We start from the raw sequence: 25,159 nt of genomic DNA, 5'->3' as shown, positions 1-25,159 counted from the left end.
AGGCATCAGGAAAAGCGTTTTGCATATTTTTCATTGCTGATTGCTTCAGAAAGACATCCCTCTTTCATAACAGGAATTTCTCTTCAAGGTAGAGGGAGGCTGGGGCACACTGCTTCATTATTTTGCCGAGCTGAAGCAGCAACAACAAATGCTGTCTGCTGGTGTCCCAGCCAGATACAATAGATAGGCAAGGGGCGGGGGGAATCCTTTGGAAGGCAGCAGACTTAAACCTGATGCAGGCATGATGTTAAAATGCTAGTGCTTTTGTCGGTGCTATGGACTGTGGACGACAAGTCAAGTTTCAGGTTTCTCTCGGTTTTGATCACTTTATTAACTCGATTGTTGCAACTTTTTCTCAGTTCATCGTGCTAATCTAATAGCATGCCTCGCTCTCGATCAGCATAAAACGGGGTTTTATTGCAAGCTCGCACTTTCGTTTTGAAGGGGAGAAGGGGCAGAAAGCAAGGAAATCTTTTTGGGGGGAAGAGATTCTTAGCACTTCGCAAGATGCTTTGTTACCTGATGTGTAATGAATCTCATTGGTATGTCAGTGGCTTCTTCATGAAGAGCTACCTGCTGTACTCCCATGTAGGAAACAGAGGATATTGAGAGTCCAAAGCGCAGCATTCGTGACAGCGGTTATATAGACTGCTGGGACTCCGAGCGCAGCGATTCCCTCTCCCCACCGCGCCACGGCAGAGATGATTCCTTCGACAGCCTGGACTCCTTTGGCTCCCGCTCGCAGCAGACACCGTCTCCAGATGTAGTGCTCAGAGGAAGCAGTGATGGTAAGTGCTGGTCACAGTGAGGCACACGCGTTGCTGGAGCAAATGTGCCATTCGGAAGCTGGACGCAGCCTCTGAATCACTAATCCAGCGGGAGAGCTGCTCTGTGAATGCTGATTTGTGCTCCCTGAGGTTTAGATGACTTTGCCAACAGCTTACTTGAAGTCTGTCTCAGTTAGGATAGCGTAGCATTGGAAAATGAGTTACATCATTGCAGTGTAATTTTATGATTGGGATAGTGCTTTTCTGGGTTACGGTGTAAGAGGATGTTGTGCAGACTCATTTTAACTTTTGAACTAGGCTGGAGCAAGAAATAAAAGCGTAGGAAGAGGGGAAATACTGAAGTGAATAAAATGCTGCCTAGATAAACCCTAGCCAGATAAATGACATGGAAATATCTGATACTTGTCAGAGTTTTCAAGTCTGATATAAAACATGTCACCAAGTACCATGTTTGTTTTCGTGGTATTTAGAAAATTGGGCAACTGAATAGCTCCCAGATTCAGAGCCGTGTCCATCTTTGTACACCTTTGAGTCAGGACACGCAGTTCTTGGCTTACAGAAGGGGATCTGCTTCTCTGCTTTTCTTGTCTTTCTTTCACAGGCTTTCTGAGGCTTGTAAACACAGCATGCTGCGTGAGGAAGGATTTGCCAGGGGGCAGGTGTAGAGCATGCACTTAGGTTACCTGTCTTGAGCAGGATTCCAGGTCAGAACAAAAGGATGCTTGATTCAGGCTCCGTCTGCTTGGTTACATTCACGATGCATGAATGAGTCAGTTGAACTTCATCATGAAGTTATATTCCACACATGAATCACTTCTCCTTAGTAATGTTATTTATTTAATAAAAAAGGAAGGGCAGAAAGACTTTTTGGTAGGAACCAGATGTTCGTACCGCTTTTGGCAGCGTGAAGGAAACTGGTGCTAATCATAACCGGACGCCTGAGAGATTTCCTGAGGTGATGGGGAACTCCTTAAAACTGGAAAGCTGGCAGGGAGAGCTGGTATCACAGATGAATTATAAGGGAGCTGCGGGTAGAGTAGAGTTAACCTCTGCTGTGCTGCTGCCTGGCTGTTTAGAGTGGCTTGTCTTACTGGGACTGATGCTGGTCGACCATCCAGAACCACGTGCTGGGACTGATTCCTTGAAACAGCCTCGTGCCCCCTAAGACATTGAACTGAAGACAGTCTCCGTGTTACAAAGCATTTTTCTGCCTTTTCAAGTGAGACGAAAGTCTGGCATTGGCAAATAGGCATATCTCACCTGTCCTAATCAAGATGTGTTGCTCTGTCCTGGCTGCTTGAAGAAGCGTCCCAGGTCCCTGCCTGTTTGCTGGGCAGTCAGTTACACCAGTCCTGTAGCTGCTTCCCATCAGCTTCTGCTGTATTAGCAGATTTTAGTAAGGTTTTGTGGTTGCTTGTTTGCCACAGCTAAGACATACTATCTTGTCACATTCTTGAGTCCATGACAAACACAAAATGAGATGCAAGCATAGAAAGCTTGTTCTTAAAAATTGGTTTTTAACCATATCCAGACTGGGGGTGCACGCAGATGTAGTTTGCACATGTATGACTTGTCTTGCAAATCCTTTCTAATACGTCCCATTTTTCCTCCTTTCTGCTGCCTTAACTTCACAGCTGACTCCTCCAAGAGTTGCAGCTGAGGTGTAGCTTGGCTTACCTCTTCTCTGCCTGACCTATTTCTGTGGCCCCAAGAGGCTGGGATTTCACTCAGCTGCATGTGCTTGTTGATAGAAATACTATCTATGCAAAGCTGGATGGAGGAAACGGTTTTGCTTGCTTTGCTTCTCTCTCAGCTCAGATAGGATCTTTAAAAACCCAAGAATATGATACAGAATAAAATTATGATTCCTTGTGCTCCTAGAAAAAAAATCATGGATGGAGGTCATGTAAGTGATTGTAAAGTGACGACAAGTTCAGTTAGAAGCATTGAGTAATACCACCTTCACTAATGCCACCTGCAGTCCGTATCTCTGTTCAGGGACTGCTCTGGTGTCCTACCTGGGCCCTGTCACTTGGCACAAAGCAAACGAAAGCAGTGATAGAGCAGAACAGTGCATTTAAAGCGGTAGAACTGCAGTCTGACCTGCACGGAGCCACTAATGAATGTATTTGGGAATGCATAAATCCTTTGCTTGGCTGGCAGTTGTGCGTGGTGCCTTTTATGAACTTGTGTAGGCCCCCTGACACACTGTTGTGTGCAAGTCTGTAGTATATAACTGCTTGTTAAGGGTTGTGGAAACTGGCTGTTTCTTCTTCTACTTGGAAATGCAGAAGAACAAAATTAATGTTATAAACGTAGAACACAGCTGCATCTTCCATTCAGTGCTCTGGCTTCAAGTGATTCAAGTGATTTTTCTTTTTCAAATTTGAGCTGAAAATAATTTTATGAGTAAAATATGAATAATTAAATAAGCTGTTTTTCTTTGAAGTACTCAGCTTGGATGTGCTTGTAGGCACATAAGTAATGAGGGAGAGGAATCTGTTTTAGTTCTGCTGCTGCTGTGGTTCTCTGCTCCAGCATTTCTGTCTGCTTGTTCAAGACTAGTTTTCATGCAGTACAAAAATAAACACCAGAACAAAGTCAAGAGCAAATAGGATAGCAGATAACATGAAGGGATCTTTTCGCTTTCTTTTAAGCTGGCCCTGCTTAGTGTAATGGTATTACAGCTCTTCAAACCTCTGCTGTCCTCAGACACTTGTGATTTTTTGGTTGCATCTTCACTTTCTGTTAGGTACAGACTGAGGTTACCAATCACATTGTTAGTTTTCATATGCTCTTAACCCAAATTGTCCAAGCAAAATCTTACTGGCAAAAAGTACATTGTGAATTTTGTCTAACTCATTTCCATTGTGTCTTGTCTTGTCTTACTGTTCCTTTCCCTCTTCATCTCTCTCCATGCAAACATTGAATCATGCAATCTGCTTCAAAAGCTCTTCGCAAAAAAACATTCCTAGCATATTTAGACCTCTTTTCCTCCCCCCTACTTTGAATTATACAAAGCTACTTGTGATTTTTTATGACTTCATTGTTTTCAGTTTTTCATGAGGTAGCTCAGTGAATTAGCTAGTAATTTATTAGCAGAGTGAATTAGCAAGAGGACACAACCTGGGTGGCTTCCCCCTCGCCCCAGGGAGGGAGAACAGCTATTGCATATGCAAGTGTTGCAAAGAGGCCAACCGCCAGAGAGACAACAGTCCAAAGCTGGGAGAAGTTTTGAGTGCTGATCGAAGAATTGGTTGAGTATTTCACTCATCAAACCAGGGCCTGTGATGATGGGAGAGAACTATTTATATGGTTACTTTGTGAATTACTTAAAAAGGCTCATGATGGTGCAGGGAATCTAGTGAATGTCTGTGAAGTGTATTCCCAAATGGCTGTGAGGGCAGTTCCACTGCAAATGCCCTTTCATGTATTTGTCCCACCATTTGGGAGCCTTATTTTCAACTGTATATGCAAGCTGGAATAGTCTTTGCTAAGCTTTTGTGAACACGATTTTTAAATGGGTTGCAGATATCAGGAGGCTTAGTTCATTTGTACAAAATAAAGTAGCTGCTCAGCTCTGTTCATCTCCCATCTTATTCTCTGCAACTCTTGATTTTCCTCTCTCTCCTGATTTCTTTGTCAACAACGATACTTCAGTCTTTTCAGTACTGATCTAACCCATAAATGCTGCAGATTGCCCCTTTCCATCTGAGGATGAAGTTTCCTTGTCTGTTTTGCACTGAACTGGAGACTGACTGACCAGGCAGCTGGCGAGACTGGAGACAGACCATCTGAGTCTTATGGTTTATAGCAGCTGATGCTATGTAGGAATATATATTCTTAGGTTTTGACCAAAGCTGATGCTGTGTGCATTCGAAGTACAGTTAATATGTGTCTGCAGAAACATCCAGATTCATGCTGTTCTGATAAAAACACAGTATGAAGCCCTTTTTTTCTTGAGCTTGTGATACAGAAGTGTAAGTCTAGGTTCAGGAGTGTGAACCAGGTCAAACATACCCATACAAACAACTAGGAGTCAGTTAGTCAAGTAAGCTTCTCTAGCTGTCCTATGTGAGTGACAAATCTGGCTTAATCTGACCCTGAGTTTATCAGAATATCCTGCATCATGACCTGTGGCTGAAGATGAGTTTGTCAGGGGTACAAGATAAGGGTTGATAGAAAAACTGTTTACTGTCTATGTAGGTACTGCAGCCACTACCTTCAGTCTCTGATTTTTAAATATAAATACAGGTAAAAATGAGTTCATTTCTTGGTACTCACATTCTTTTTTTTTTTTTCTTTGGTGGTGTCTTCTCTCATTTATAATTTAAAAAAACCTGGATGGAAATGAAAAGAAGGGCTTTTTTCTCCTTCCTCACTAGGGAGAGGAAGTGATTCAGAAACTGACCTGCCACACAGAAAGATGCCAGATGTGAAAAAAGATGATATGTTGGCAAGGCGGACCTCACACGGTGAACCTAAATCAGCTGTGCCTTTTAACCAGTACCTCCCGAACAAGAGTAATCAGACTTTCTATGTACCTGCTCCCCTTCGGAAAAAGAAAGCTGAGCGAGAAGAGTATCGGAAGAGCTGGAGCACCGCGACTTCACCACTAGGAGACAGACCTTTCAGGTAAGACTGGACTGTCTAACTTCTCCCTTCCTCACTGACCATGCTTTAAACAGCTGATTATTGTTCTTTTCATAAGATGTATGGAGCGCCTTCTGCTGTCATAAATCTCTTGCTGAGATGGTACTGATCAATTGTAGCAATTAGTGAAGATGGTAGAAGAGCAATGAGGAACTCATTGTCTTGATGTCATTACTGTTTACCCTACAATGCATTGTCCTGCTTGTGTTTGACAAGACGTTGGTTACTATAACCACCACGGTGGTTGACTCAACCCAAGGCTGGACAACAATGCTCTAGATGACCTCTCTCAGTTCTCAATACAATTACTCACTGACAAATGATAGTTATAAGCAACAATTTGTTGTATTTAATCAAAATAGGTAATGTTTTTCCTGCTTTTTTAATTAATTTATATGTATGTTGTATCCTATACGTTAGTATGGTTTATATAACTGTGGCTATACATGTTTCTGGGTGCTGGTTTTGTCAACTGATACTTCACCTCTGATTTAGCCTCAGAGCAACTTCCATTAAAGAGTGTAATTATCCTCCTGCGCCATCCATCGGAATGTCCTTTGACGTCTTGATATCAAAAAATTTGCTTATAGTAAATAAGTATCTGTGTATCAGGCACAACATACATTAAACTACCTTGTATAATTCAATAGCAAACCTGCAACCATAGAAGAAGAACAGAATGAAACGTCAGGACTGTGTGAAAAGGAGAAAATGGGCTCCGTGGCTCCTGAGGAAAGCCCTATTAAAAATCAAGTAGGTTTCAGTCAGAGAGAAGGAAACTCCACAGACCAGTCTCCTTCATGTAGTGCAAAAGAAACATCAGCACCCGAGGGGAAAGATGCAGAAGAGATCAGAAAGTTACGAAGACTGGAACAAGCTGGCATTAAGGTCATGTCAGCAGCCCAGCGCTATGGCAGGTTAGCCCAACTGTGTGAGAAATTGTGCACGCTTCATATTTTTAGGATTGGCTGAAGCGTGGGCTTCCTCAATCCACTGTGATTTCACTTCTAACAAAAATCCAGCCTGCTAAGCACTCACAATGGCTAGCCTTTTAGTGAAGGTCTTGGTATGAAAAGGCTTGTGAAGTGGCAGTTGTGCATTGGAGAGCTGTATGATGCTAACTGCATTTGTGTTGAGCAGTTGTATTGTGTTACAGCATACAACAAACTCCAAGGAAACTACTACACAAACTACATGTCACTTCCCACTTAATGCTTTCTTGCATTTTAATAAAAACTACAGAGAAATGCGTATTAAAAATGCCTTCTTAAGGCAAAAGTTTCAGATACGTACTTGTTGGCGATGGGATGTTTTAGTTTACTGACTCAGTTTTTATGTGGTTAATGTTTTTAGCTGTGTTAATAAATGATGCGTTTATTTTTAAAGGCAGGAACTATAAAAGTATAAAGTGCTTGTTAACACATGTACCAGTTAAAACGTGGAGGCATACTTCAGCAATCACCATTTGACTGACTTTGGCGTGGAGTATCAGTAGTTATTCACTTATTACCTGTGTTACTTATTTTTGGATGTGGTTCAATTTGGTTATTTCCTGTTCTTTAACTAAAGAGCTGACATGCATTGGCTCACTGCCATGCCTTTCCGTGATCAGATATCAAGTCCTCATGAAAAATCTCTTTCCATGCGGATGGCCCGCAAAGCAGATTTTTAACCACCATGCCTGCAGACTAGGCTCTTAGAAATGATCAAAATGATTTGGCTAAAGGGTAAGTGTCCAAATGTCCTTCCATCTAAAACGTTTTCCTTTGGATTATTGAGGAAAATACCACATTTCTATTCTGACTGAGGCAAATTCTTGAGATACGAATTTGGTAAATCATGGGGTGAAATCTTGACAGTGGGTAGTTTAGTGGATGCTGGTCTACAGTCTGGGCTTTGGAGTGTAGTAGTAGCTGAAAGTACAGCTCTTATGTTATACAGCTTGCTTACATAAATTAAGCTGGTCTACAACCATGTGCACATATATCATGTGCAAATAAAAGTCACTCTTTGTACACTGTCATATATCCCTTTCCTAGGTCACTCAGAAGCTGTCAAGAACCAGTGTTTGCATGTGGTTGTGGAGTTCTACTTTACAAAGTCCTAATAAAGAAGGACTGTCAGTCAGAAATTAGTCCTTCAGGTTCAGCTAGAGTGCTAATTGATCAGGAATCCATAAACCAGGAGGATACAAGAACAATCATGTTCTGAGTCCAAGGCTGGTATTGGTGATATGTAGTAATAGCTTGTGTTTGGCAGTGCAGCAAACAACAAATGGCACTGCCTGCATTTGTGTTTGGAAGATGCTCACCAAATTAGCCAAGAGCCCCTTTTCCAACCCTATGTTTGATCCACTTGCTTGTTCTCCAGGAATGAAGCACATCTGGGCAAGTGTTTGGGTCTTTGACACGAGATTGAGTCTCCTCTTTCCTTGGACAGTCTGTTGTCCTGACAGGGCTGAAGGAGAGAAGGGAGCAGATATAACCTGCCATGGTCCCTCCTTGCTCTCAGCAGACTAACTCCTAGAATCTGGCCGCTGGAGGAAGGAGGAGCTGCTGGTTTTCTGCCCAAGCTGAGGTTCAAAGAGCTGAGCTTTGTATCCCAAGCTTCACTGTAGTGTAGTAGCAGCCTGCTCCTGGGGATCATAGGAAGACACAGCAGAAAATGTACTGGGGACACAGGCCTGTAAGGAAAGTGGTGTGTTTGTGGAAGTGGAAGAATAGCAAGTGAGGAAAGGGAAGAATTCAGTGTTGATGCTTCAGGATACAGCAGAGCATTTGATCATCTTTCTTAATGTCTCATTCTCATTCCTTGTACTTTGAACCTCTCAATTTTCTCTTTTTTCCTTGAAATCAGATTTAAATTTCTGTGCACTAATGGCACTGAACAATTCTCAGTCTCTCTTGGTTCTGTATTCTGATCTTTTTTTTCTTTTTCCTTTTGCCCCTCTTTGAACATTTTTCTACAATGTCAGCCTCTCTCCTTTCACCTGAGGTTCTCAGTTGTTTTCCACTCGCTCTGAGTTGTTTACAGGCATTTTCCTCTCGACGTTTTGACCTCTGGATGACACCCACTGTGACTTTGAGTTCTACAAGGCATCTAATTGTTCCTAAAGCTGAAACTCAGTGGGGACATTTCTGGGTCTGGCACAGGAAGGATTTGAACTTGTATGCAAATGCATTTTTTGTTTGGAATCTAAGTACTTATCTCCATTGCTGTAGCATGTTCTCGGAAAGGACTCCACTGAACTAGATGCTGTACAACTGCATGCCAAAAAGCATTCACCCTTCCCAAACAATTATATTGTCTCTTTATAGCACGGTGTTTTATTGACGTGTGGTCCTTCATGCTTGCTTGTTGTGTGCATCTGTCTCTTATTTACACTATTGTATTTGAAAGATATGGATCAGATTCGTAGAGACTCCCTAAAAAGAGGAGAAGAATCATGTCTGTTCTAATAGATGACGGAGAGAGGGAGGGTAAGAGAAATGTGAGCAAACCAAGAATTCTTGGCACGTTCTTTGTGAAAGGGATGTGGACTCTTATCTTGATGGTGCAGAAGCATGCAAAACCCTCTCACTGTTCTGAAATGCAACAGAAGGATCCACAAGCCTGTACGAGACCCTGCTTCATGGAGCACAAACACCCAGGGTCTGACGCTCTGGAAGGCAGCACCTACTGTAGCAGCGTGGATGTGTGTGGTGTTTCTGCAAAGGCTGGAGCTGGGTGTGCAGGAACGATTGGCAAATACGCATTGCAAGCTTCACATCTATGCTCTTTGCTGTCTTTATGGTAAACTGACCTTAAAAGGCACTTCTGAAACTGTGGCACACTGAATTCAGGAGACCCCAAAACATCACAGCTTATTTCTGACTTCAGTAAAAGCAAAATGTAAATGAATGGAAAATATTCTTAACCTAGAAACAATTGTGGAAGTCTAGTTACATACTAAAAGCCCTAAGTTCTCCAGTTATTCATTACAGTGACTCATAGTTGTTCTTTTGAATATTTTAAGTCCCTATTTCTTTGTAGCTGAAAACACCCATCTCAGAAATAGTATGTCTGATGCTCAATAGCATTGATAGACATGAGACTTGAAAAATTCATTAGTTTTTACTGAATAATCACTTGGTTATACATAATTCTTAGAAACTGAAAGTATAAAACAATACCCCCAACCTTACCAGACAAAAAATATTCATCTTATGGATCTTCATTTAAGAAGTAAATATGAACATGATTTAATGGAGTACTGCGTGATTTTATACGTGTTCTTTACGGCCAGAGTTCTGAAAATTATTTCCAAATTATTAGTTTTCAGAAAAGAGTAATGGTACCTGTAGTAAAGTCTGGTTAAAAATTAATCAAGTTAATCATATTCCCTGGCTTATTTGGCAGAACAGGTCCCAGTGCATGTGACTTCTAGCTATCTGTTCTCTTGTGCCTAAAACTTTAGGAAGAGTTCAGCTGCCTTAGATCAGTATATTTTCTCTAAAGCTTGTTTAGCAATACTTTGAAAGGGCAGCTGAAGCCATGAAATAAGTGGTGTGTACAGGGAGTGTGTAGGACTTTATAATGTTTAGAAACACAGTTAATTATAGCTGTAGTGTTTTCTAAAATAGAAAAGAGACTTGAAACAGCCCCTAAGCGGTTTAGATTTTCTTTCTTAATATCAGTTTGTTTAATCTGATGTGATACCCTATTATTCCTTTGTATAACAAGGTGTGCTGTAAGAAGGAGGAAAAGTGAGATATTTGCAGCCTACAAAAGTACTACACGGAACATTCTAATATTCAATATCCAACTTCCAAAATATCATTGAATACAATTTAGTTTTCAAACGTGAGATTGGCCTAGCTCTTGCCATCTGTCTCTTCAGTTTAGCTAAGAATATTGACTGTTGCAAGTTAAAATAAGCTTATTCTTTCTGGGCACCAGATGTCAAGGGTCTTTGTCGTTGTAATCTTCAGAGGCAACAAGGTTGTGTTGGTGTTGCTGTCGTGTCGCACCAAGGCAGATGGCACTGTGTGCCAGCACGCTACTATCTCTAGCAGACTCAACACCCTATTGTATGTCAGCATCAGCATAGAGGGCTTATTCTGGGAGAAAGAATCAAGCACGAATGTTCATGAAAAAGAAAAAAAAAGTTAAGAATATTAGGGCATGCAGCCTCAGTGATTACTCAGGTATTAAAAAAAAAAAAAAAAAAGAAAGAAAGAAAAAAAGAGCCATTAAGATGAAAATGTGCCGGATATTATCTGGTATTTCAGGATTCAGCGTTGGCCAGGGATCAGGTATTTGCATCAAATCTTTCTTTCTTTGAAGTGTTCAAGAAGTTTAACACTGCCATTTACAGTACTACATTCACATAGTATGGTAAACAAGTTCTTTTTCTTCTAGCTGTCACTAAAATAAGTAAAGATCCAACGTTACTGATTTCTGTATGAAGTCCTTGCAGATTTGTTACCTGTATATGATTTATTTTTTTTTTATAACAAGTCTTTGCCAAATCTAACAATAGCCTGGAATGTATTTCATTATCTGTGCTTGTTTTATGACCTGGAGGTGTGTGTTGCCGCTCCACTCTCCCTCCCCTCATGCATCAAGAGCTCTCTTTACTTTTGCTCTGTATCAGTAAAACGCAAGCATGTGAAGACAGTGGAAGCACCCCAGACATCATCCTTCGCAAGGAGAACCCCTTCATGACACGTTATCAAAGGAAGGATTCTGGTTCGGAAGATGAAGCAGCGAGTAGACTTCCCGATTTAGAAAAGGATGACTTTGCCACCCGGAGAGCCAGAATGAATCAGCCCAAACACATAGTTCCATTTAACTCCTTTATAATTGGACCCTACACAAATAAAGATAAAGGTAAACTGGAAGACAATAAAAAGCCATTGCAGGTGGAAAAGCAGGAACGTGCAAGGTGTGCATTCATGGTCTTTCTTTTTCTATTATAATGCTTAATTTCATGTTGCTTTGTAAGGCTAAAGCTGTCTGGAGTACAAAAAAATTCAGGGTAAAGTAATGCAAATGCTTTATCATAAAGTGAACAAAAAAGAGGTACAGATTACCTACTGAAAGTTTGTGTTAGAGTATCAGGACCATGAGCTTAAATTGACTGAGTGTAAAATAACAACAACCAGACAATTTCTTTGTCCAAGTTGAGGCAGCTCATGAGTGTGAATAGTGGACAATAAACTTTGAAGATATGTTTGCACATCAGTTCCCTCTTCTGCTGAACATTTTAGAAGCATGCTTTTGGATGCAATTTTTTCATCTAATACCCTTTTAATACTCTGCATAAATCATGGGCTCAAATCTAAGTCATTAGTTAATGCACTGCATACCCGTGCCTGCTATACTGCACTGAATCGTCACACATAAACCTATTGTTTCTTGCATAGTATTGTTTTTAGAAATGGAGCATGGCTTACAACATTTTGGACTAAAAAATCTTTCTTCAACTCAGTGATGCAGACCTTTAGGAAATTGCTGAATATAGGTATCTGCTAGGTATGCACCATTTTCAGGAAACAGTTTTTTAAATTTATTTGTGCAAAGAGAAGTGATCCTAGGTAAAACCACTATATACACATTACAGGGGATCTTGAATGTAATTGCTGATACATTCAGAAATTTTCTTTGAATATCTAGTAGCTCTTTTCAGTAATGCATAACTTGCCTTTTGGTTGCTGGTAATTTGATTACATTAACATTTTGTAATGAGTTGTTTGGCACAGCATCTGAAGAACACATAACCAGATTTTAATATTCTAATGCTATTGACATGACTCTAAGATCAAAGAAACTCTGTAGTATGTTTGTGAGCAAAACTTGAATTCACTTCACTAATATTATGGAAATGAGATATTTGTAACTATTTAAGAGAAGGCTTATTGCAGAAATGCTTGATACAGGAATAACTCCAAGGTTTTTGTTGCTCGAGGTAGGAACAGAAGTCATGAAATGAAGTGGTCTCAATAGTGCATGAGCGGGATAGTGTAGGTAGAATCGCTTGATGTCGAAACTTCTCGTGTTTACTTCCTAAAATAAAAGTAAAATAATCTGCTTATAAATTCAGTTTTATCTTCCTGTGCTCTGAACCTCTTCTAATGACACTGATTTATCATTGCTCCCTCAAAATATCTTCTCTTGCTGAAACGGCATGTGTGTTAAATTAGAGGAAGCCAGGTGCATGTGGCAGCAGCAAGGCAACTAGTAACACACAAAGAGAACACACTTCTGAAAACTGAGAAGAATAAGGCAGAGGAAGAAGAAGAAGTGAAAGTACCTGATACTGAGAGAGACGATTTGGCTAAACGGAAATCTCAGAGTGTCCTTCCTCAGCTTCAAGAAGATACGGTTTTTGTGAATGCGTCTATAACAAAAGCAGATATGGAGACCTGGAAGAGATTGAAACTGTCAGGGGATCCCAGGTATGGTGTCATCCTGTGCTTCCTGTGGACAGGATTGGCACCCTAAGAAGCGTGTTTATTTTGTCACAATCCATTTGTGTGTGCTTCTGTTCTTAACCTTGCAGAATGCCTTGATGACAGCAAGTCTTTACCTACCTAGATTTTCAGGAGGAGTCCAAAAATCTATGTAGGGATGCTGTCTATCGGGAAATGGAAGTGTGTCCATTATGAAGAAAAATCCGGTTTCATAGTAGCTCTGCCTTTGGATGCTTTTGCTGTCATCCCAGGAAGGTTCCTTTTGTCTTGTGGATCAATCTGCTGTGAAGCTGCTGGAGGTTGACCAGCGGAAAGGTCCATGTAGTGCTGCTAACCGAGCTATCTGCAGGACTTGGGGCTTTATACCCTGAGGGTTTTAACTGAGGATCAGCATCTCTTTGCATTAATGTGCCTGTACTGCTTTTGAGACCTGAGCTAATATATCTGCATGGTATTTTACTGTGCTGAGTAAATATACCAGTGCTATCTGTCACTAAAGCAGAAGTTGCAGGAACCTCGTTGTATGGCGTAGAGATGCTTGTGTTGTAAACTAACTCTCCACAAAGGGAGCTGGTATAAAGCCGTTATTCTAGGCTATTTCCCTGTGGAGATGGACTCTAATGAATGCAGGTGATTTGTGACTCCAATAGGAAAGGGTAACAACTCCTGGCTTTCCTGTTTAGGCGCGTGCCATTTTCCAATTAGAGGTCGCCATCTGTTCAGGCGCTCTCCTAACAATGTGGTTACTGTGTGGAATTTCAGCTCTAATACAAACCGCCGGGAATCAATCACTCTCTCGTCTCAAAAATATTATTAGTTTCCCCATTACTTTGGAGGTGAATTATTAAAGGCAACCTTCAAATCAAGATTCAGTGCCCCTTTTGCAGGGTAAGTGAGTTGCCCTTCCTGGTGCTCTCGTGCCACTGGCACCCCCACATGACAAGCGGGGTGTACTGGTGCTGCACAGTCCCATGTAGTGCATGGCCTGGGTCTGCATCAGGGAACTATGGCTTTTTTTAGGTTAAAGTATTAATTATGGAACTATTTTTATGCTATGGTCCTTCCTCTAAGGAAGGACTTTCATAGATGTTTTCCCAGCAGGTAAACAGTATCTTTGGTCCTTGGTATCTTTGGATTTTATTTGTCAGGCCACAGTGTGCCCCACCTCTCTGTACCTGTGTCCTTGAATTTTAAAATAAAACCCCTTTAAAAACTTAGGAGCATTTAATTTGCTTTATTCTGGGGTCTCATTTGGGGGGGACTCTTTTATTCCTCATTCTGACTAGTGAAGAAGATCTCAAATGTCCCAGTGACACTCCTCCACCAACTGAAGTCACAGTGAAAGCAGCAGCCCGCGACGATTTTGCTGTCCGCAAAGCCAGAGCAAACAAAAAGGCTGGTAGCCCCAAGCAGAAGTTCGTGCATTTTGGGCCGGTAACTGAGATCGATCAACAGAAATGGGACAGGCTCAGCATTGGCAGGGCTTCCCGCAGGGGTGAAGCAGAAGAGGAAAGCCGCAAAGACAGCGTGGGGATTCCCTCTGGTGTTGAAAGCTCTCCTTCAGCCACTGCTGGCAGGCTCCATTTCGATGAAGCATCTAAGCCACAGAACGAGCCCAGGTATTGGTGTGGCGTAGGAAGCACTGCTGAGCTGGAAGCGAGCCCTGGTCTTGCAAGAGGCTGCTCTGCATGGGGGTGGACTGTGGCACGTACCAAAGAGCTGTTGACACGCACGGCCTTGTTCAGAAGTCATCTGACGCTTCCACAGCCCCTTAATGTGTTTAGGCTTGTGCAAAACAACGCTGTGCATATGTTTTCTGACAGCTTAGCTCAACGTCTCTGGCTATCAGTGAAACCACTGGTATCTCAGAACCTGAGCTATCTTTAAAGCCCTCTGCTGCTTGAACTCCCGCAGCTTTTCTCCACCTGCTTTCAATACATTAGGGATTTGGCGTTCAGCTTTCTGGCCTTAGTGGTGTTCAAAACATGCTTTCTTCAGTCCTAATGGATTTACTTGCTTTTTGAAGATGTAATGCTGAAACCGAGGTGTGTTGGTGTTCTGTGTTTCTGGTGTTTATCTGGAAGAGAATTGCAGCTCGGGGAAGTTAACATATTAATAGAGCTTACATTTATTTGGCTTTTCTTTAATTGCTTAGTCTGTGGCTGTAGCAAGAGTTTTTAATGAGTGCATTTAGCAAGCAATTCATTCAGTCAAGTTTGTGTGTTTATAAAACATTCGCAAACTGAGTTGAAGGACTTAGCTCTTATGCCTCATTTGACCTGGGAACGTTTTGTCTGTCTCACCCCTCCTCACCACCTCTTTGCCAGTGAGGTAGCAAAGTCAGGTACAGATGAATGTTGCAGGAGAACGCTATCACCCATCCCTGCCACTTCCATCGGCTCTGAGAAGCAAACCCTGTGCAGTTCAAACAAACTGCAAGAAAGCACCGAGGAAGAACGCGATGAGCATTTGCCAGACATTGAGAGAGATGATATGTTGGTTAGAAGGATGGGGACTTTCCAGAGGCGTACCACGAGCCCCGTTCATATGCATTGCCTTCCCCTGCCAGTAACTCCTCATCTGCTGCAGCAACGGCAAGGGGAGGCAGTAGCTCGTGAGAAGGATTTGAAGACTCCACGGGAAGCAGAAAGGTCAGAGAACAGAAGCAGCAGATCCCTCTGAGCTTCATGCCTGGTTTGTGTGTGGTGTGAGCTGAGATCAGTCAGCAATGTTATTCCATTCTTCACGCAGCCTTTAAAGATGTGTTTTACCCATTCATCATGGCATGTGCTCTGTTTTATGAAATTACTTACAAGAATGTATCCTATGAACATAAAACAGTCTGTTTTCTTTCATAATATTTAAGTACTTCAATTGTTAATTGCCGTTCAGCATGAAAACAGTCTTTCATCTTTTGGGGGGATTTCTTTTGCAATCTCCAGACTGTTATGCCAGCTTCTAAGCGAACAATTCCTTGCATATATTTTCATGCAATCCCCAACTTCTAACATATCTCCTACATAAGCGTGGCACTCGGTTTGGTTTCCTCTTGCTCTCATTCCCTGCGCTGTAGCTGAAGATGCCTACTTGTCCATCACGCTGCAGCTGTGTTTTGAGTAATAGTACCCCACGTTGCCTCAGCAGCTGCTGGCCTGGGGGCTGTACAAGTGAACATTATCACGGAACAGTGTCACTTGTCTCTCTGAGCAGCACTGTAACACGAGAAGTGAGCCAAGAACAGCTTGAAATCCCTCATCAGCAGAGTGGTGGAACAGAAAACAAAGTGAAATTTCCAGACCCGCAAAGAGATGACATGTTGGCCAGAAGAACTGGAGCTTTTCTCAAACAGCCGGGGCCAAGTGTTAAACAGTTCCTTCCCATGCCATTTTCAAAGCAGCAGACTAAGCAGGGCACAGCTAGAGAACTTGAAAAGAAAACTGTGAGGTAAGAAAGTTGCTTCTCTCTTTCCCTTGTAGTGAGTCCTGTGGACTGTTTGTCTAGATCTCCTGATCTGGAAGAGTTGCTGTTGGCCCAGCAGACGTTTATTCCATACTGGTCCTTAAATCTGTGCCGACTCCTGCTCAAACAACTCTGATAGGCAGCACAGGTTTTCTGTCCCTTTTGGTAGAGCTGTCTGAAGACTCAGACCAGAGATCTAGCAGATGCAAAACTAATAGCATGTGACAATAGATAGATATAGCAAGATTGTGTTACATTTGTAGAGTTTTCTGATTAAATATGAGCTAATCATTAAAAATATTTCCAGCAAGAATCAAGGTGCTGGATATGGTAGATTAGATGCTTGTCCATAAGTTAGCCAGTGCCGGTGACTCCCAAACAGGAAAAAAAGACTCTGGAACTAGCTTCCCCCGATAAGGTGTGGTGTCTTTGTTCAGATGAGCAGGGCTACGTGGGGACGTTGGAGGGGTAAGCCTCAGAACAGAGTTATGCATTGGCTGGTTGAGCCACGTGCAGGTGAGACTGGAAAGTTCTCACTCCTCAGCCTTTTCAAAGTACATGAGAAGGGAAGGATACACGTGCACCTGTGCATACACAAGTGAAAAACTGATGTACAGCTCAGCCAGGAGAAGAAAAACACTGTCACCTACTGTACGATTGAACAGTGGTTTGATGTTGAAGTGACCTTAGGTTGAATATGTACATAAAGCTTTAATTTTTCAGGTTGTCCAGGGAAATCTATGTTACTGGCATGGAAGAATGGAAGTACAAGCATTTGACTCTATTATAATTACGTTTTGGGCACCTGTCACATTTAGCTTGTCAGCTATTAGCTGTTTTGGTTTGTGAGTTTTTTTGATAACTTACGGTTATGCTTTCCATTATGTATATGTGATTTTTCAAATGTCGCTTAATACATTTCTTTGCAATGCTGCCTTTGGCTCACTCAGGCCTGAAAAATGTCCACAAGTCTGCAATACTAGCTCTGAAAAACCGGTAATGCTACCTCAACAAGAGCAGCAAGAGCAGGAAAGATGTGATCTCCCTCCTGCCGGACAAGATGATAATATTTGTACTGCCCAAGTGGGTGAACATAGCCTTAATGAAGTCCACCTTGATCAAACGTCTAAGCTTCAGGAGGTTCCTGAGGAAAACAAAAACGAAACATTGTCAGCCAAGGATGAGCATCTGCAAACGTGAGCTCTGTATGGTGTGAACCACGCAGCTTGTACACCCCTTGCTTTCCTACTGTGTGCACACTTCAGAATTCAGATTTTGCTTTGCTTGGTGTGTTTTCAGTCCAAACTAAAATGTTGTATGCCAGTACAGACTTTTGAGAAACAAAAAGAATATCTGTATAATGTATTGTTTTCTTTTCTACAGCTAATGAAAGCAAATATTTGATTGCATTGTTTATGTGAATAAAAAAAATAGCTTATGAGTAGCAGAGGTTCAACTGGACTCTGCTGGGCATCTTCAGAGATGTGTGTCTTGCTTCTCTATGATTAGAAAATGCTGCGGTGTCAACTTCTGTACTTCATGTTCTTTTATGATAAATCCCAGATACAAACATGGCATTTGCATGACTCAAAACAAGACAGACACTTCAGTGAATGACACACTGACATGTGTATTACCAGTACCTTTTTTTCAGCTTCACAAAAAAAAAAAAAATTACCCTACTATAATGGTGATTTGAGCACTACTGTGGAATGTAACTGTTAAGTTTTGTCTCCATTCATTGCATGTGAGCCACTTAATGTAAACGTCAATATATTGTCTATTTTCATTAACTATTTTCTAAACCCGGTTTAGGTATGCTGTAGTACATTTTTACAATGGGGGCATTAGTCAGGGAGGGATGGGCAGTTTTCTTGGGCAGTTTGACCATCAGATGATTAGGTAAGTTTTGTGTATCGAGTACATTATCTCTGAACAGCATGGTTGGTTCTCTGTTGGTATGCTTTAGTAGTACAGGTTGGATGTTCAAGGAAATGTTACCCAAATTGGATGGGTCCAGTTGCAATTACTATTTACTGTATTTACCAACACTCTAATTTTGTATTTGGTCTTGTAGATTCGGCCCCAGAACTGCTGTGTCTGATGACGCAGAGTAAGTTGTCTTGTGTTCACAAGATTCTGTTTTAAACAACTTACACTGCATGCTTTCCAGTCTTTCTACTAATTTAAAATGCAGTTGATGCCTCATTATTATTTTGCAGTGTTCCAGCAAATAAATTTTTCAGAAAAGCACTGAAAAATTGAATGCAATATGGCTTACATTGCAGCTAAAAATAATTTATATATAAAAGCCCATAAAAACTGAGCATAACACTAATATGCAGCTGTTGCTTAAAGCCTTATTTCTTCTTTTTTTTTTCCCCTTTTTTTCCCATTTTTTTTCTTTTCTTTTGTTTTTCTTCTGAATTTCCATTTCCTCTAATCAGTTATGGGTAAGGACAGTTGGGTTGAATCTGGGCTGGGTGTTGGGAAAAAAAACAAAGTGTGACCTGTACAACTCAACCAGTAAGAAAAAGGAAAACCTAAAGTACAGTAAAATTCATTGTGATCTTCAGAATAATTATCAGGAAAATATATCTTTAGCTGTTCCTTTATTGTCTTTTTAAATCTTTCTCTTGAATCCCTTCTAGGTTGGGAGTAATTTAATAATATACTAAACTTAAATTTTAAGCTCTTCACCTCAATGCCTTACATTTTGCAAAAGTAGTAGGACTGGGACATTTATTGCACTTAAACATTTTTATTGTGTGTGGATGCATGTGAGCTGTAGTTCAGATTAATATGCAATGTCATTTAAACAGCTCTGTGAATGTATTAGCTATTCTCACAAAGCGCAGTCATTTAGAAGCAAAGAAATAGTTGGGGACTACCCACATAATAGTGTCTTTAATATCCTTCTGTTCACAGAAATGCATATGACCTTCTCTTGTCTCCCGGATTAAATCACAAAATAGAAATGGAAGAGAGGGTTTTCTTGTTTCATTTTAATAACAAGTATATGCAGAGACTCATCTATATTTTTCAACCTTTCCTCTAATGATAAAGGCTAGAATCACGGACTGAATGTTCTTTACAAGACCTGTACTACGCAGATGTATTTCCTTTCTGCTGTGCAAAGCCCTTGTCCTCTGCTCACAGAGTAAATGTGATCATTTTCAAGAAGTAGAAATCTTTTCAATCAAATCAAGAGATGAGGTATAACTAGCATAGCAACACAGAAATACTATACAGTGGAGTCTTTCCTGCCATTTCATAAAGCGTTATCTGTATGATTGATTTGTTCACGTTTCCCCACAGTTTTGCACGTCTGTATTAAATGCAAAGATGAGAGAAAGTACATGGAGATGCCTTCAAAGGGGCATCACAACGTGTTTGGTTGTGTAATGTAAGAGTAGCAAGGATGCGAATAAATAATATTGTTTATTGCACGTCGATTCTAATTTTGTTTTAAAAGGCAAAACAATAAATGTTCAAGCCTTATTATCATCCTGCCAGATGTGCTACAGCTTACAGAACAACTACTTTTTAAATTGTCTTTAAATTTCTTAGAAATATAAGATTGTGTTTTTCCTCCTGAAGATGAAGTACTTAGGAAGAATCTAATAAAATGTGGCTCACAAGTAGGAAAAATAAATTGAGCTGACATTTAAAATGCTTCCAAAATGTTTGTCAAATCTTCTTTGAAAACTGTGCCTTGAACTGAGCCCTAGACTCAGTGCTATTTATTCCAGCAGCAGAACCTAGAAACCCCCTTGTTAGGCTGACAGAGTTCCCCTCGCTGGTTAGTGGCTGTCAGATTGTGACAGCAGCCCAGGGCTGTCTCCAGCTCCCGAAAAAGCAATATTCAGTGTAACTTGGAGGAAAGGAGACAACCCTGGCTAGGCGCTGTGATTGCTTGGAGACTCCCCAGACATAATTATAGGCTTAGTACAACAATGTGAACAGTGCATAAGGTAATAGTTTTCTATTGGGGGGCAGCAAGAGGTTGCTCATGGTTCTCTTTCCCCTTTCTCCATTCCCCAGACTTTCCTGTGGCCCTCTGTCAGGTTTCCAATTCCTGTCACTTTCCGATTCCTGTTACGTTCTGCCCAGTATAGAAGTGGGAGCCATTTTAGACCTGGCAGGGACTGTGGTGATATCCTGGGGCATCTTCATTTCTCTCCAGATCAGATTTTGCAAAATGCAGAGCAAAAAATACAGAGTGGTGTAGCTGGGCATGCTGTTTATGTGGTAAAGTGCTGGCAATATGGTGTCTTCTGAAGGGCGAGAGGCACAAGAAGGTTAACTCGATAGGGTTGAAATGCAGTGCATCTCTCTCTTCCCCTATATTGCCTCCCCTATAGCTAACGTATTGCTGCTGACCAGTCCCTCACCTCCCTAGGAGATGGGCTGAGTTCTGGTGGTAGTGTGACAACCCAGTGTTCATTTAGGCTTATGCTTTATACTTTAAGCCCAACAATTGAATTATAGTGGTATGAGAAATTTGAGTATTTGTTTACTAGAGTCTGATCCTTTAGCCAGCCTGTCTCTTTTTTATGTTTTGTTGGGGTTTCTTAAGTCTTAGTATGTTTATAAATGGTAATGCAGCCGCATAATAAATGCTTTGCATAAGGATTTTAACATACTCTCATAAAAAGATTTTTTACCGTAGATCAGACTCTTAAATTAAATGGTCTGAACTCTCAAGTCTATGAAGACGTTTTTATCTCATACTTCAAAGTTTTATTTTAAAAAAAAAGTATTACTGTATTATAACTCTAACAAAAACAACTGTAATTTGCAAGAATATAGTAGTGTAACTTAAAAAATCACATTATCCCAAAGACCCAGCCCTTCAAAATAGGTTGGTCTGCACAGTTTTTCCCAGATCTGTGTTAAAACAGCAGATGTGGTACGCTGGTCAGCAGAAAGGCCTGTCGCTTCCAGAGTTTGGATGCAATCCCCAGAGCCTTGCTCATGGCAGAAAATTCATGGTCAGGAATTCTGTACTGTAACATCTCCCCCATCCGCGTGCCTGTGATCTGGCAGGCGGTTGAAGGAAGACGTAAATCTAGCTCTGTTCATGCAGGTGATAGTTGCAGACTGGAGTCATCCGTAGCTTATGTAAGAAAGAAATCGGAAGAAATGATGTCAGACTCATAGTGAAAGTGTCTTCTGACAGAAGCCCGGAGAGTTTTGGCCTCGATTTTCTTCTAAGGATGAATGTGTCAGGCAGAGAAACCGACGTAGGCATTTCAGGTGGCCTTTTCCATGTCCTGAGGAAATGAGGTGGCTCTCGATAATGGCTGTTACGCGCTGGTCAGAGCAGAGAACAGTGCTTTGAGATGACTCCTTCAGACTGCTCTCGTGGGAAGCCAGATGTGCGCGATAGCATGTTACTGCAGAGCTGACGTTAGGCTGATGACAGGTTGAACCTATCTGGTAGCTTATCCACGGTAGTGAAGGGTGAGCAGCGTGAGGTGACGACTAGAATAGAAGGTTCGTGTGGGGTTGTAGTGCATGGTTTCATTCCTACTGTAGGTTGAAGCCTTTTCCAGAGTGCCTTTTTAATTGCATTATTAATAGCCATAAAACCTTTGTTTTGCCATCTTTGTGTACCCTGAGTGAATGCAGGGAAAAAATACTAGCCTTTCATTAGGAGGTCAGGACTCCTAGTTGAAAGTATCTTTATTCTCCCACCCCAAATGACCAAGGACTAGTCCTCATGCACTAAAACCAGTTACCAGCATTTCAGGTCTTCTGTTTTCTTCTACTTTATGTGAATGAAATATTCTTTGACATGAGGGAAAGGTACAAGAAGGGAGCTACCCAACCAGTTAGACCCAGTAAGCAAATAGTTAACACTAAAGGCTTTTCTTACTCTAAGTTTCAAAAGCACTTAAACTGGAAAAAAAACAGCGACAGTGGCTTTATTATGTTATTCGTCTCCCAACCTACCTCAGCAGTTTGCAAAATACGGCTGGTATTTAAATGTTCGTTAGTAGGCTTTTAGTTTTTAAAACAACAGCAAAACTTGCTATCTCTTCTGTTATTTAAGAGTGCTCCAATCTAATCCTGAGCAATACAACCCCTAAATTACCCACAGAATCCCAAAGTACCCCTCCTCAGCACTCTGTTTAAGGGATGAAGCGTGGTAATATGCTGACCTCACTGTTTGTGCTTAAAGGCAGTAGGGTGCGTTCTGCCTTTCGTTTCTGCATAAATGCCTACTAACGGGATGGGATCTGTGCATGTCCTTTTCCATCCACTGTCCAGACCTTTCAGTTTTCCCTATAGAGTGGGTTGCTCACATCTTTGCTTGCCTGAATAAAATGACAGCTAAATATTTATAAGCACAGCTTTCCGCGTGTATTCACTTTGATTACTGCGTACACAGTTGCCTACAATTTTGTCTTCATTTGGTGCTTCTCCTGCTAGTCAGCTCACCTAAAGCTACAGATGATCATTTGAAGACTGCTGCGAAATTACCTCACGTGGAGCTGCATGGCTTTTTTCTTTTTGCTTTTTTGCTTTTAATGGCACAACTGAGGTCATGTCTTACTAATAATAGGTAGTACGGGGGAGTAGTAAGTCCATTATCTACATGTGGAGATCTTTAAATAATATGAATGGCTGTATAATATCAAACCATGACCTTTTTTTCCTTTAGCTTTCCAAAGGTCAGGGACAGAAATAGCATGTGTATGAAGAAACTGTTCTGTCCTGATTACGATTGTTTGTTGTACAGTTGGCTTTGCCTTTGTTAGGTTGGCTGGATTAATAAGTTGGTGCTGATAGCATTGAGTTCCTTCGAGGTAGGGAAGGGAGAGGAGGAAGCAACATGCTGTTTGTGTTGCATGGACTTCTCTGGGCAGGCTCTCCAGGTTTCTGTAGCATTTAGCCAGCCATGCTGCCTGCAGTGTACTTCTCAAGCCTCTCTTGTTTTACAGTAAAATGGAAGCTGCTGTCTGCAGTATAACTGGAGAGGTCAGTGAAAGCTCAGTGGGAAACATCTTCAAAAAGTTAAATACTCTGACCTCAGCTCTGAATACAATGATTTTAACAACAGCTACTGATGGAGCGTTATTGTTAGTAACGCTTCTTAGTGAGAAATAAAGGTACTGCTGGCTAACGAAAACAAGAGAAAATTGAGGAGTATATTGCCTGAAGTGCTGCGTGGAAGTCATATGGCTGCTAACTGGTCCTTCTAGGGGACTGCTGCTTTTGGGAGCTTCGTAACGGTGCAGGTGTCTGATTCTGCTGTAGCACCCTCATGTGGCTTTAGCTCTAACAAAGCTGAGGGAACATAAGCTTATAAATAACACTGCCCTTCTTATTATTCCCTCATCGTTTAGGAGCGTGAGCATGTTTGACATGAGATGTGAAGAAGAAGCTGTGTCTCAGCCTCACAGCAAAGCTCGCCATGAAAAACTGCAGAATATACACAACCAGCTGAAAGAGGACGAGACCAGATGGCAAGATGTGAGTATACAACATTGTCTGCAACACTGGCGCTGAAGCCAGCTAGCTGGGCAAAAAAGTAAAACCTGCTAAACCTACAGTTGCTCTGTACTAAAAACAGGAGCTTTTTTCTTTGTTTTTTTTTTTTTTTCAATGTGTTGTTCCTAAAAGCATAGAAGTTCATAATTTGATGTACTTTACACAACACACAGGTGCACTTGGTATTTTGCTTTTGTATAAAATTTAATTAAACTATAGGTAAAAATGGAAGCAGGACAGCTTCTATTCACCAATTTCTCTAATTTTCTAATTAGTAAGTGCCCAAAGTGACAAAATATAGGACTAAGTAGGGTGATAAATATATAGGTTGGACTTGACTTCAATAAATTGAATAGATACAGAAAATGCTAATATTTTCCATCTTATCCAAGCAAACAAATTACCCTTCAAGTTAGGTACACCCTGCTTGCATTACAAACCGTTCCCAAACCCTCCTTATTCAATGTGTTTTTTAAGTTGTCCTGGCAATTTTGCATTATCTTCAGCAAATCAACAGGGACAGAAAAACATTGTTCATGATTTGCAGGTAGGTTAGTACCAGGAGTCTCAGTATCAGTCTTGTTCATTCCTAAAGACTGATTTTCACTGAGGACTGTCTGAGTTGTGTTATTTTTACATCTCTTCAAGCAGTTAGTACAGTGATTTCCAATTATAAGGACAGCTGCTACAAAACATTTTTATAGACATTTTTATAGAAAATTCAGGAAAAAAAAAAAAAGAACAGTATGCACAACTAATAAATAACTTCGTAGAACAATGAAGGATTTCAACTGAGTGGTCTGTATGTGTGGGAAGCCTTAATTTCCCAGCAGAGATAAGAATGAGTCCAAAGGAATTCAAGAGGTTTGAGAACTCTTCGCTGCTGAATGGAAAATCCTCTGAGCTAAAGTGTGCAAGTTTTCCAGGCCCTCAGCACCTTACACGCCAAACTAAAAGTTCTGAAGAGCTACTAAAAATTCCTGTACTGGAATGTCCTTGGCATTCAGAGGGCTTTGTAGAGACGACACCATATTCATGGTCTCATATTTGTTATATGCCCATGCTGTAAATTTGCCAACAATTAACAGTTTCATAGCTTGTTTTATTATTATTGTTTTTCTAAAGCAGCAGAGCTGGAAAAGATAAACATGTCTGGTTTTTAATTGCAAAAAGAGGAGGAGGGCTTATGTTATGAAATTTGCTAATGAAAAACTAATTTCCAAACAATAGGCAATAGTGGGAGTAGCTGAATAAAGAAATGCTTTTGTACTTCAATGAGAATAATTAGTAACTGAAAAAAATGAA

At 41.0% G+C, this 25,159-nt stretch overlaps 1 protein-coding gene across 3 annotated transcripts in view; it reads left to right on the top strand.

Annotated features, from left to right (window-relative positions):
- LIMCH1 (LIM and calponin homology domains 1) overlaps positions 1-25,159 on the top strand; it is a 174,522-nt gene that overhangs the window by 114,225 nt on the left and 35,138 nt on the right. For 2 of the 3 annotated variants that reach the window (XM_040554967.1, XM_040554966.1), the window contains exons 7-10: positions 593-788; positions 5,174-5,423; positions 18,432-18,467; positions 23,710-23,836. In XM_040554967.1, coding sequence (XP_040410901.1) covers positions 593-788; positions 5,174-5,423; positions 18,432-18,467; positions 23,710-23,836 — 609 coding nt within the window. Of the gene's footprint in view, positions 1-592; positions 789-5,173; positions 5,424-6,091; positions 6,359-11,076; positions 11,368-12,625; positions 12,881-14,181; positions 14,515-15,222; positions 15,547-16,105; positions 16,340-17,304; positions 17,551-18,431; positions 18,468-23,709; positions 23,837-25,159 lie in introns of all 3 variants that reach the window. The other variant, XM_040554968.1, reaches the window with a different exon arrangement.

This window comes from Cygnus olor, chromosome 4 (assembly GCF_009769625.2).
Source record: "Cygnus olor isolate bCygOlo1 chromosome 4, bCygOlo1.pri.v2, whole genome shotgun sequence".
Taxonomy (NCBI): Eukaryota; Metazoa; Chordata; class Aves; order Anseriformes; family Anatidae; genus Cygnus; species Cygnus olor.
This window is presented reverse-complemented; position numbering and strand designations above follow the sequence as displayed.